This window comes from Platalea leucorodia (assembly GCF_965183815.1).
Source record: "Platalea leucorodia genome assembly, chromosome: Z".
In the NCBI taxonomy this organism is placed as follows: domain Eukaryota; kingdom Metazoa; phylum Chordata; class Aves; order Pelecaniformes; family Threskiornithidae; genus Platalea; species Platalea leucorodia.
The window spans coordinates 63,861,403-63,874,938 of NC_138858.1; the positions used below are offsets into that span (position 1 = coordinate 63,861,403).

At 33.9% G+C, this 13,536-nt stretch overlaps 1 protein-coding gene across 6 annotated transcripts in view; it reads left to right on the forward strand.

Moving 5' to 3' along the window:
• MAN2A1 (mannosidase alpha class 2A member 1) overlaps positions 1 to 10,968 on the forward strand; it is a 121,077-nt gene extending 110,109 nt beyond the window's left edge. For all 6 annotated transcript variants that reach the window (XM_082337327.1, XM_082337328.1, XM_082337329.1 and 3 more), the window contains 3 exons: positions 4,321 to 4,515; positions 9,534 to 9,644; positions 10,580 to 10,968. In XM_082337327.1, the coding sequence (XP_082193453.1) occupies positions 4,321 to 4,515; positions 9,534 to 9,644; positions 10,580 to 10,732 (459 nt within the window). In that variant the 3' untranslated portion in view covers positions 10,733 to 10,968. The remainder of the gene's footprint in view (positions 1 to 4,320; positions 4,516 to 9,533; positions 9,645 to 10,579) is intronic.
• Positions 10,969 to 13,536: the final 2,568 nt, after the last annotated feature.

Sequence of the window (13,536 nt, forward strand, 5' to 3'; positions counted from 1 at the left end):
TTCTGTGTGCCTCAGTTTCCTTTCCTTATTTTGGGAAATTTTAGACTACTTGTCTGTGTTGAAAAGTTAATTGTTTCTCTGTTAGCTCAGCAAGTCCAATTATCAACTGTTTGAGCTTTACTTTATTCTCTACAGTATTTTCCATTTCTTTCTTCCATTCAATTACTAAATGATTTCTGAAGAGTCTAATTAGCATTTTTCCCCTCTAATTAAGGACCTCAGTTTCTCTATTTAAACTCTTGCCAGAAAACACTTTGAGTCTTTTCTTAATCTGTTCCGTTCTCCATTTATTGATAAAATAGCTCATTTCTGATATAAGGGCACCTTTTATAGATGAGGCTGTTCTTGTTGCAAATTGTAACCTAAGGTTATACTGGAGTGTGGTTTGTTTGTTTATTTTTCCTCAAACCTAAAGGTTTAGAATTATTCACCTTACTTTTGATGACAAGCAAAGAGCCTGTCGGGGGATTTGTTTACATCTGTTGCACAGTCATTCAAAGGGTTGTATTTCAACACAGACAGTTTCCAATTGGATAACTGTATATGAATGTGCTGTAAGGTAGTTAAAAAAGGCAGTATTTGCTTTGATTAGAGATTGTTAAGCCAGCACTCAGCTGTATCAGTAGCATTCGTCAGAATCTTGCTGGTACATAATGTTTGTAAGGCTGCCAGTGGAGCTCCATTCACACTTTGAGTGCTAAATACTGTCATTGAAGTTGAGGAAATAATGCCACTTTTGAGAGAGCAGTACTTTAATTAGATGGAGATTGTGGGACTACGTCTTCTGACTTAGCATCAGCAGGGTATTGCTGAAAGCCGCCCACATAGTGAATGTGCATATAGAGTAACTATTCTTCCAAATGCGTTCTCTGTATATGCAAACGGTTCCCATCTCTCACTTTCCCCAGAGTCCTGTTTAAATTTTGGATCACTAGATTGAGAGGGGAAAGACGTACTCCAGTCCTTTCGTGATTGTGGTGTACCTAGGGGGCAGTGGGATTTTAAGTGTCTCTTCTGGATCTTCTGTAACAGCGTTGTCTTCACAGTGTTTGTAAAACCCTTTTTCCCTTGGTCTTCTGGCAGCTTTTGACTCCTGCTGTACTCTTCATTCCCATTGCTATTACATAGATTCACTGAATAACTACACGTCTTTTGTTGGTGCAGTCATCCAAAATTGACTGTTGTTCCACATGTGGGAATGCAAGATTCAAGATAAAATCTCCACCTAAGTCTTTGTGCAGCTTTTCAAAGTTTGAATTTTGGATAACGCTTAAGTACAATGGTTATGGCTGTGATAAAACATTTAAACACAGAAGGAGCAAAAATGAGCCAAGTTGAATCAGCTCTGCTTCTAGCATTTGGCAGAGTCCTTCAAGACTCTGTTTCTCTGCAATCCTCAGTTATTTCCACAATCTAGGAATTGAGGAGCCACTCTTTATGGTTCTGCTACGGGTTATCTGAGAATTTTGTCCTGTTGCCCATTAATAGCACATGATTCTCTCCCACACACGTTCTTCTTCAAAGTTTCCAGTGTCTTTCGTTCCATCTTTCCTGGTCTCTCAACTGCAATATACGTTACTGCAGCTTTAACAACTTTTTATTCATATTACTTCTGTTAGCCTTAGAGAAGGCTTTGAAGGATTCAGTCCTAGACAATTGACCTGCCTTATGCTATCTTTTCCTAGACAAGGCCGAGTATTCATCTGATATTTTTACCATGGGTGATTTTTTACTTTCATGTCAGCCAATATACAAACTTGCCTCCCATTTTTCCCCATATTTCTGATCTCTGGGATTTGGGAGAGGTTTTGACCCATGGATGTCATGCTTGTGTTTATGTACACAGTATTTTTCTGTACATGGAACAGAAGGTTTCAGAAAGATCTCATGTCTCTTCATCTCAGATTACCTTGGTGGCATTTTCTGAGGAACATCTGTTTCTGAAATTATAAGGACATCTAAATGAGTTCTGTTTGTTTTCAGCAAGCACTGTACTTCCAGGCATAAAGTTGCACTTAGAATGTTTTTTCAGTGACTCTTCCCTTACCAAACTGTGGCCCCTCTTCAAGTATTTGGGTTGTCTTAGAGTGAGAATTTGCATGTAGATAAAAAATCTAAAAAAAAAAAAAATTGTTTCTGTGAAGGCTCACCCTTCTTTCTCTTTCCAGTTCCTTGGAGTCCCTGAAATCTGAGAAGTCTCGAGCTGAGGGGAGTGGTGTGGGATATGGGGCATGTACTTCTTACTTCAACATGTTTGCAGTGTATGTTAGGCAATGGTTGAAAGTAGAGGAGGGAATGGATGAATGTGAATTCTGTTTAGGCAAAATCTCTGATCTCAAATGCTTTGAGTATGAATGCCCATTGTTTAAAAGCGCATATAAAAAACTGATCTCAAATAACTGTTGTTGCTGGACTGTAGTTTTGTCTTCTGCTCGTTCTCAGGTAACATGCCTAGAACTAGGAACCAGTTGCAAGGGCTTTTGATACATCTTTTGTTTTAAATATTATAGTAGGATAAACACATTATTTGACTGATTCATGTGTAATTTGTAAGATATTCTAGGAGACCTTTTTTAAGTTCTCACATGCAAGCAATCAACTTATTTTACAGAAAAAAATAATTGAATAATAGTAAGAAAACTGACAATAAAATGTTTTGACTGACTTTAGCACATCTATGACAACAGAGTAAATGGTGTTCCATTTGGGGTGAAACAGTGAATTCTTCTTTGAAAGAACATGTATATGCACATTTTCCCTGTGGGCAGAGCGTGCATGCAGTCACTTGAACTGAAGCTTTATCTGTACTTAGAGCAAGCTTGCTCATACGTTAATTGAAAAAGAAGAAAATCATGACAAGGAAGTTTGCCAGTGATGCTGAACTATTCAAAGTAATAAAAAATCAAGGCTAACTGAGGAACTGGAGGACTCAACACTGATTAAGCATGCAGTAAAGTGGCAGATGGACTTAAATGTAAATAAATATAGTGAGGCACATGGAGGAGTAACTATCAACTCTTACCGTTTTTGGAAAGTAATTTGGGGGTCATAATAGATCTATAAAAATACTAGCCTCAATGCTTAGTAGATACCAAAGAGGCAAGCAGTGTTAGTCATTACTGAGAAAAGCACTAAGAATAACACAGAAATTATCATTTTGCATCAGTTCAACTTTGGCATATTTTCAATTGCTACACTGTCAGATGTATTTAATGCTACTGAAGAGATATAAATAAATATGTATACATGCATGCACACCCCAAAACAGGAATGACTGTCATCATTGTCCATTATAAGCTGATAAGTAATCCTCTGCTTTGCTTTAAGTATCTCCCATTTATTTTTTATTTCCATGTCTTCAGCCTATCATAAAATGCAAATTTAAGATATCAATACTTAAGATACTATGTTTTCAGTAAACTTTCTGCCAAGTTCTCACTAAAAATCACCTATTTAATTATAAATAAGCAGGGATTTATCTAATTAATTATGCAAGGAAAAATAAGAGCAAAATAAATTTTCACCCATTTCTACCTTATCTTCACTGACATTCTAAAACAGAAATTGCTTTTTTAAAGTTCCTTTGTTTTGTGGCTTCTATGGAGCTTTAACTAGCTGTTGTGAATAGGTAGGACGTAGTCACCTCGGGTTTGTAACACAGCCTCTGGAGCCATGTAAAAGCACTGCAAAGACAAAACTTGGGAAAGTACAAAACTTGTAAAATCTTGGGAAGGAGTCCCTTCAGTTCCTGCTGGCGTGGCATTGAAATAAAACTGCTTTCTAGAAAGAAACCTTTTGCATTGTGGACCAAGACAAAGATGCTAGTTGCAATTTCTTCCAGAAAACAGTTTTAAGAAGTCAGATGTAAAAAGGAGGAGGGGTATAGGATACAAGTTAGATGAATCTGAAGAAAGTAGAGGAGAAATTTATGCAGTCAAGGAAGCCTGCAAAAGACTAGCTGGCTGTCAATATTCAAGTATATACTGAATAAATAGGAGCAGCTTGCTACAGTAGTACCTAGTCTCTTTCTCTAAACTGCATTGTTTACACATCAAAGGCTAACACAGAAAACTGAGGAATGGTGTAAAATGAGGTATTGTCTAATGATCATTGAAAGATGTACTAATGGTTTGTAAAAATAGGAAGTATACTAGAAAAGAGATGTAGTGGATGATCAGAAATTTCCAAAAGTAATTAAATGGACAGTCTATAAATTAAATTTTTCTGTTAAATTAATGGAATCATATAAGTGGGTTTCAAAATTTAGACATGAAGGTGTATTAACTCAATTTTACAAATGTTTTCCCTTGTATTTTGCAGAATGAAGAGAAGGCATCAGTCAGTTTTCCCTCACTTCTTAGCCATATGACTTCTTCTTTCTTAAATCATCCTGTCATTCTGATGACACCATACACAGATTCAGCTGTCCCAGAGATGCTAAATACTTTTTCTCCACTCATGTCATCCATGCCTTGTGACATGCATATAGTCAATCTGAGGACAATACAATCAAAGGTAAGATCAAACCACTATTTTTATGAGAAAACACGTGATATAGCTTATTGATATAGTCTAATCAAATATTTTATTCTAGGAAAGTAATTTGTAATTTTTTTTTTTAATATGATACGATAAACTGCAGAGTGATGACTAGTTTTTGTTAATTCCGCAAGACCTAGAAACTTGTGTCGGTTTGAGTAATGTGAAATACAGGAATTGTTTTTTCACAACATAATAATATGCATAGTGCATTATTCTGTCTCTGAAGGGGGCACATTTCAATGCGTTCCTAAAGTTTAAGAGCAGAAAGGTTCATATACTTTGGCCTCTTCTGTGTTAAGAATTAAATTTAAGGTCATTAGACTTTGTTCTGAGTACAATAATTTGTGTTTTTAATAAAATGTATAGTTTTAAACCCATCTGATTCCATTTGGAAGACTTAAAGAAAATCTATCACATCTTAACATCCATAAAATAAATTGTTAAAATATTGTTAAGCTGAAATACAAGACCTATTTTAATTATTCTAACATCAGCTTAGAGTCCTTGTTTCCTGTGAAACTGTTCTCTGTTAGGTATAAAAAAAAGCAAAACAAAACAAACAAAAAAAAACCCACAAAAAACCAAAAAAAACCCAAAAAACGGTTCTGTATTCAATATTTTTTTCTTTGCAAAGGAACTAACATAATTGTAACCACTGTATTTCAGTTTTCTGTTTGATAAACTATAGAAGTGAAGCGTTTGTGCATCCTTATTCTGCCAGCTCTTGTGTAAATTCTTCTCAGTTTTTCAACACCTTTTAAAATGTGGTTATATTAACTTTATGCTGTATTGCAGTATCACTCACCAGTGCTGTTACCATAGATTAAATCCCTTTTTAATTCTGCCATGCTTAGATACTTAGAAACTACAGTTGTCCCTTCTCCCTTAGAGTCTCTGTGGTGGCTGAGGTCGAACTGATCTCTATAATCTATAGATTATATATATTATAATCTATATTTCAGATTATATTCAGAATATCTGCAAAACTTGCCATTAGCTGCTGTTTTATAATAGTTCTTCATTTTCAGTCTTAATCCTTATTGTAAAACTCAAAGAATCAGTTTACTTTCTCACACTTTCTCTCTTAGTAGTTCAATCTCATGTACACTCCTTCAGCTGTGACTGTTTCTTATTTTGAATTTCAAAGTGGAATAACTCTTGATTCTGTGGGTCTTATGCCTTTGAAGAGTTAGGGGGAAGCTTTGTATTGAACTAAATCTTCTTGTGAAGTGTATGATGTTCCACAGTTCACTGTAAAATATTTTCATTTACCTCAGCCAGCTCAGCTGCCACCTGTTTGCGTCAGCATGTCAAGTTCAGGGGCAGACCTTCATGAACCTTAACGCCTCTCCCTTTTTGAGGCCTAAACTTCCTCCCCTCGTTTCTATCATGAGGCCATGAAACCTGTGAAATGGAAGGCTGGGTCTGCATCTGCTGTTTTGATAGGTGAATTCTACGATTTTATCTGTGCTATACTGGCCTCACTATCCCAGTTGGTATAAGATTGATTGAGGCTATGATCTCTTCCTTGTCCACAACTATATATTTTGATGATTACTTGATTGACAGCTCTTGAGCTTGCAGCATTACCTTGTGCACTTCAAAGTGAAAGTTATCAGTAGTCATCAGATAGGAGCACTATCGTTATAGGTACAGAATGGTTCTTCCCCACAGCAGAAATGGTGGTATGCCTTGCAAAGAATTTCTTGCATGCCAAAATGACCTTTTAAAATCTCTCCTCACTTTCTGCTTCCTTTCTGCATCTCCCAAGAATTTGAATGACAAGTGTCATAATTCTGGCTAATTGATGCAATGCAAATTTTTTTCCAGAAATGCAGACTACTTCTCCATTGCTTTAGCTGTTGAAGTTGATTTTCAAGAAATTATATCATTACAATTTCACATAAAAGGGTACCAAATTAAAATAAAGTATTATTAAGATTTAAGGTAAAAATCAGAATGCATGAAAATGCATTAAAGCATAAATGAGAAAAAACGTAAGGGAATTCCGAATTTCCCTTTAAACTCTGCTCCTCTCAGTGGGAAGAATATTGCTATTGTTCTAGGATATGTGATCCTGTCATGGAAGAGTCCAGTACCTTAGGAATATGAAATTTAAATTTTTTTTCAATAAAGCTCCAGTTTTTAAGTTGTTTGACACAGATTTTACCTACTGGCTGGGCCTCAGGATTGAAAAACTGAGTACAGTTGTCCCTTTGTACTAAATATAAATACATATTTTTGTCATGTTGCTTGAACTTTCCAGTGCATGTCTGTTAGCTTACAGTAATCAGATTAAAAAAGTGCATAAATCATTTTTCTTTCTCATCAAAATTTTAGCAGCATTGGCCTGGCGTATTGTTTATGAGAAAGCCTAGGAAAATTTTTTTTCTATCTAGAAGCCTGATGTAAGAACCACATTTTACTTCTCAGAGATCAAAATCAAATCAAACTTTGGCAGCTTTTACAAGAAAGGCAGTCAGAAATTTGATAGTACAGTAGTTAGGGAATTTTTGTCATATAACAGTGCTGTGAAGTTTTACAAGATGAAGGATATTTTGTTGCAAAATGAGAAATTTGTTACAGGTTTTCATGCAGTAGCATGCTCATGTTTAGAAAGTGTATTTGTTGTGAATTAGGTTCATCCTTGCTCAGACATTCCTTAGGCTTGCATACGCTTAATCTAATTTACCTGGAGATGATATAAGAAAAGGTAAGTTAAAGTAGATGCAGAGGCTGTGGCAACTTGCTCAGTCTTACATCTGCTTTGATAATAGGTTAGAACAGCTTAATTTATTATACATGGATGCTATGCGCATGATAAAGTCCTGGGAATTCTAAAAAGTTGACTACTATATCACGGATGTTTATACTTATCAAAACTCTTTTTTTGAAGGTGTCATTAATTCTTTATTACCTTTCTGTTTTAAATCTTTTGAATCTTAACTAAGATAATATTTAATTTTAAAAACTTAAGAGGTAAAATGTTCATGCCATCATTTGAAATGCATAAACACATTTGTCATGCAGATGACTACAAGATAATTCCAGTTAACAGAGAAAGGGTTGATACCCATTACTGGCTTGTCATTTTTAACATCAATTTACCCCATAGGAAGTCAGGTTTTTGCAGTATGAATTTTAATATTTCACTAATCTGATGTTTAGGCAGGTGGTATTATTTTGTGTGCATGAAAGTGTCTGCTTTTAAGTGCAAAACTGTCACATCCATGAGAGTGAAAACCAAGTCAGGTATTAGTTGGAGACAGAAAATAATTTTGTTACATCATCATTATTACCTTAGTTAATGTAGAAAGTGGTACTACTGTTCCAATAACAGGATAAGAACTTTTTCAGCCATCAATGATATTAAGTACTGCAAACTTGTTTGAATATGATGACTGTAGACACCATTTATTAATTAAAAACCTGATTTTAGGTGGTTATAAGCTAATGTTGTTCATGAAAATCTTCTCAAATTGAGTTTTACTCGTGATTTGTAAACCATGCAGTTTTCACCAGTCAACGTTTTACTGCCAAGTATCTCATTTCAACTCCAAATACTGTTCAGTGAATTTTTACTATTTTAAATGAGGAACTTACTTAGAAAACACTAACATTAAGTTTATCAGTTTACCACTTTTTATTATCTGAATGAGTACTTAATACTATGAATTTGTTGTACTATCAAGATCTCCTTTATTAGGAGACATTTGATTTGGATCTGAAGCCTGTTAGATTAAGACCTCTCTCATTTATTATACCTTCAAGACCTAAAGCATCACAAAATGCCTAATGCTTGTTGGCATAGGTTTCTCCAAGGCGATAGATACTTACTGAAGTACCAGAAATGAACCTAACTCATGGCAGAGACTTTTGGGAAAAAGCACCAGGACAAAAACAAGTAACCCAGAAATAAATTAGAGAAAAAGACCCCTAAGAGCTGGAATGACTGTGGATAGAACCATCTTTTTTATGCCCTTATTATATATGTAATAAGATGAACAACTGAGCATTGTAAAACAACAACAAAAAAGAAATAAAGTAATCCATCATATAAAATAAATGACTAAGGTGAGTGTAGCGATACAGCAAACAGCTTGCAGCATGAAGGGCATCTTGTCATGTGCCACTCGTGGTGTAAAGATAGCTTGCATGCACATTCATCTATAATGTGAAGAAGAATTTCTTTTCTGTTAGTCTTGCTGTACGATTTCATGGGGTTTTATGTCTTAGCGTACAAAAAAGAAAATGAAGTTTTTGTATAAATTGAAGTTTGCCACCCAGTTCTAGGATATGACTTTGTTTTCTGAAGTACGTATCAAAATAAGATTCTGATTTGAGGCATTTATACACTATTCTTGTGACCATTTGTCCTAAGTGATTTTTAGTGATTTCATCCTGAGTAGGAAGTTGAGATTGTGGGCTCCTCTTGGGTTACTCTTTGATGCCTGTTGAGGCTCAAGAGTACTGTATGTCTTATCTATAAACATAAAATTTAATATTTGTATTTTAGTGTATGGTTTCGTGTGCACCTTAAGCTGAGTTAGATTTTAGAGGGTAGCTTTGCAAGATGAAAACTTGATGGAACATAGTCACAACAAATATTTAAAATGAGCTATTGTAATTAGCATATGATTTCTAGTTTGGTTTTGGTTTTGTCATGAAATTTTTCTGGGAAGCCAATTAATACAGCTGTGATAGCTACACTTAAATTCTGAGTCTGTATGTGTGCATCTGTTGAGCTTTGAACTCCTTGGTTAACAGCTTACATCTATATTCTGTAGTACTTTGTATATCTAAACTCTCTTTGCTGTTTAGTTCTTTCTATGTTTAGTCTTATTAAAAGAAACATGACTGTTCAATCTAGGCTGATTATTTAAGGCATAAGTGGCTCTATCAGTGTAAGGTAATGATAGTTTTATGAGGTCCTAAAATGTCTTCCTAGCTCTGATACTTTCTGAGTAATTTTTTATTTTGTTTATTTGTAGGTAGATATTGAGCCGTCTGATGAAGCTGCTCTGATTCTTCACAGAAAGGGATTTGATTGTAGATTTTCAAACAGAGACATGGGTCTTCTCTGTTCCACTACTCAGGGAAAGGTATACTGACATTTTATGGGTAGTTTATGTTACAAGTATTGCAGAAACACAGATATTTAAATCAATTTGTAGGTGAAGTCTAGGTAGTTATTTCTCAAGAGTTATACTTTCAGGATAAGGGTTAAGTTTATCTTGAAAGCTGCTTTCCATTTGATAAAGATACGGATCTGCTGGTGTGTGGGAATGACCATGTAAGCATCAACAAGTAAAATTCTAGGTCGGTTTTAATCTAAGTAACTTCCTGTAAATGTTGTTTTCTATAACATGGATCAGTATTTCTCAAATAATTTTTCATAGTGTTTTCAAAGTAAAAAGAGTCAAATTCCATCTTCTGAAGTGTATCTTTTGAATAGTATTAACATATCCACAAATTATGTGACTGTTACTTTGAAAACTGTTGCTTATTATAGCATGTCTGTTGTCTACCCATGCTCAGTTACATGACCTACACCGTTGCAAATATCTGAATGTTTTGCAATTGCTATAGAATTGATGCAATACACAAAATTATGAAATATAAATTATACAACTTTGTTCTGAGGATTAAAAATGGACGGGATGGTTATGAATCTGTAGAAATTTTGTAATCAAATTTTGAAATAGGTTTGGGATTTTCTTTGAGCAGAAGAGTAAGTGTTATTTTGTTCAGCAATGAGAAGAGTTTTAAATCCAAATATTTCTGATCAGTTTTTTAATATATTGATTTAACTTACTTGCTTTGAAATATGGCAAGTGAACACTGCCTAAAAAGATCTAATTTAGTCTATAGCATTTGGGACACAGTACTTAAAAATATTCATAATCTTTGGCGTAAGAATTGCTGTGCTAATACCTGTAAGGAGATGTATCATTTGGATCATTGTTAGAGATTAGGTTAAAGTAAATTTTAAGGTATATACTGTATTTTCTAAATATATTTCTTTTTTTTTTTCCAGATAAAGGTGCATAAACTCTTTAACAAATTCAGAGTGGAAAGTCTTACACCTGTGTCTTTATCTTTGATGCATTCACCTCCGGATGCCAGAAATATAAGTGAAATAAATATGAGTTCTATGGAGATAAATACGTTCCGGATTCGGCTAAGATGAAACCTGGCTTTAATACTCAGATAGAGAAGAGGAATCTGCAATTATATCTCCTCTATGTTTCACGTGCAATAAGAAGCACATTATTATTATTCCAGCTTCTGGATACTGTGAGAAAAACATGCATTCTATAATTTTTTTGACCAACACAGTGAAAAGCCATGTTGCAAGCAACGTTTTTGTTTGGCTTTTTTTTTTTTCCCCCCATAAAATAGGAACATCAGTATAAGTTAATGCAACAAGTGAAGAAATTTCTAAGGATGTTAACTTCTCAACAGATTAAATCTCAGGTTAAATGCTAACTAATGATGTTTCTGGTGTTTTAATTTTCATAAAGAGGGGATTGGATTTTAAACAGCCTTCTTTGCTGATCCTTGATGAATTTATGTACAAATAATTCAGTGTAGAAAGTCCTGATGCAGCTTGGAAATAAAATAGAATAAAATGTTCTTGTGTAGTAGCTAATGTCCAAATATTTACAATCATTTATATAAATGACAATAATCTCAATTTATTCCACAATTAATTTCAATGTATTCAACACAAAGGGGATTATTAATTGTGGTAAAATGAAAGCCTGCAGTACTTGTGATAAGCGATGGTAGAAGTTAATACTTCTATCATTCACCTGAATTATGTAAATAGGAAAACATGAACCTACAAAATAATTTTGCAATGGAAATGTTTAATAAAACTCCCATTTTGTTACTTGACACACTGGGATATGTGCAATTATTCCGTTATCATGTATGATGAGAAATGTCCATAATTATCATGAATACAAGATTTTTTATAAAATTCATTTAGATACCGATGTTCTCTGAAATGAGTTTTCTATTTCAAGATTACCATATCAAGATAAATGTGCCTTATTTTTTGATACGTCTTGTTACAATTTTGGTGTCTATGTTAATGTTTTTGGGGGAAAGGTAGTTTATATAATACTTAAGCTGTGTATCTCCAAGTTGACAATGCTGGCCACACTCTGATCTATGTCCTCCTGCACCAAGTTTGTGCTATCTTATTCTGAACGTTTTGACTATTTGAATGTAGTAAAATGATGTCATAACATGAAACACAGACAAAAAAAAAAGAATTACTGTAAAATCTAAATTCAGCTGCTTTCAAGGAAATTGCAACTTGATGCAGAGTTGATAGTAAGCAAGACATAGTTTGCAACACATCAAAACATGTGCTTGCATGTCACAGACTGTGGTGACCTATTAATTCAGAATCATGTGCCTATATTTTAAACAACATTTTTCAAACTTGCAACCTCACTTACATTGCCAGTGTTCACATTACTGAAGAATGGAGTCTTATGTTTTGCTTTGTTTTCACGTATTAAGTAATTCATATTTAGTGCTGAAGCCATTCAAGTGTGACAAATATTTCCCTAAGTAGAGCTGCTGTTTACAGTTAATATATATAAACATGACCTTGAGTATGATCCCACTTCCTAGTCTTCATTTATCTTTGTAACTCTTTTTTCTGTCTCTTGCTTATGCTATACTTTTCCATACATCATTGCTTATCTTTAATACTAATGCATGAAAAGTCATCATAACTGGTAAAAAGATGTGCTATTTTCTAACTCTAATATTGTCTACTGTACTTAATTTCATCATTGTTGTTCCACAGTATATCAAATTATATCATGTAGCTACAGGCAATTTTAAAAGAAAATGAAAGTTGAAACTTTGATTTAATGCATTGTCATAGGTTGGATCTCTGTCGGGATTGTGTAGATTTCCCTACTTAATTCAATCTACCGTGTGTTTTGTAATTAATGGAATACTTAGTAGGATCTGGTACAAGTTATATCAAGACTATAAGAACCACTAACCACAAATGGAAGAATCAGATGGATCCAATAAATGGATATTTTCATGCAATAAACATGTACTGTAAGTCTCCTTAGCTGTAGTATTTGAAAATACTATTTTTGTTGGAACTCAAAGCTTGGTAGACTTCCCAGCAGAAAGTTCTCATAACATTTATTTTGTTGCATCTTCAGAACTAAAATGCTTCAGAGACTTTTATGTGTTCTGTGCAAGAGAGCTTTCAAAATACTATTTCAGTTTTGTTAGGCAGAAAAGTAAAATTTTGATGCAATAAAGTTTTAAAGTATTTTACCTGTTGTAATTGCTTCCAAAAGATATTTCATATAGCATTGGATCTTTTCTTTTATCATCACCTGTACAATCAAGATGCCTGAATCTTAACCAGCAGATTTAATCTTTGTTCCTTTATTTTGCGTTTTCGTGTAACAACAGAACAACCTTCAATTCGTGATCCTTTCCTGAAATCCTTAACTAAGTCAAAACTCTAGTCAAAGTCTGATAATAAATTTTACTTTAATTGGTTCAGAAGGTGACTGTTGATGGGTGTGTTTGTTTTTTTTTTCCCCCCAAATCTTAATGAAGTCTTATGCTGTATTTTTGTTATATTGGATATTTCGATTAAGTTCTTGGTTTTTCTGTGCATTGGCCATCTAATTTAATCATATTATTTTCTTTTTTTCAATTTTTATAGCTGCTGGATTTATAACTACTGGTTAAGAGAACCAAGCATCCTTACCTTCCAGTATGTTTTTAAAGACAATGCTGTGTAAGAAATAGTTTTAAAACGTTGTAATTACTTTCCATACCAGAGTTGTACCTGTACCGAATTTTTTTTTACATTCCTTTATCTTAAATGCCTTTGGTTTACTTGCTCACATTGTCTGAAAAAAAACTGATTTCAACTGAAGGTTTTTGATATTTTCTCTTGAAAGGTTTTATATCTTATGGGGATATGTAATATAA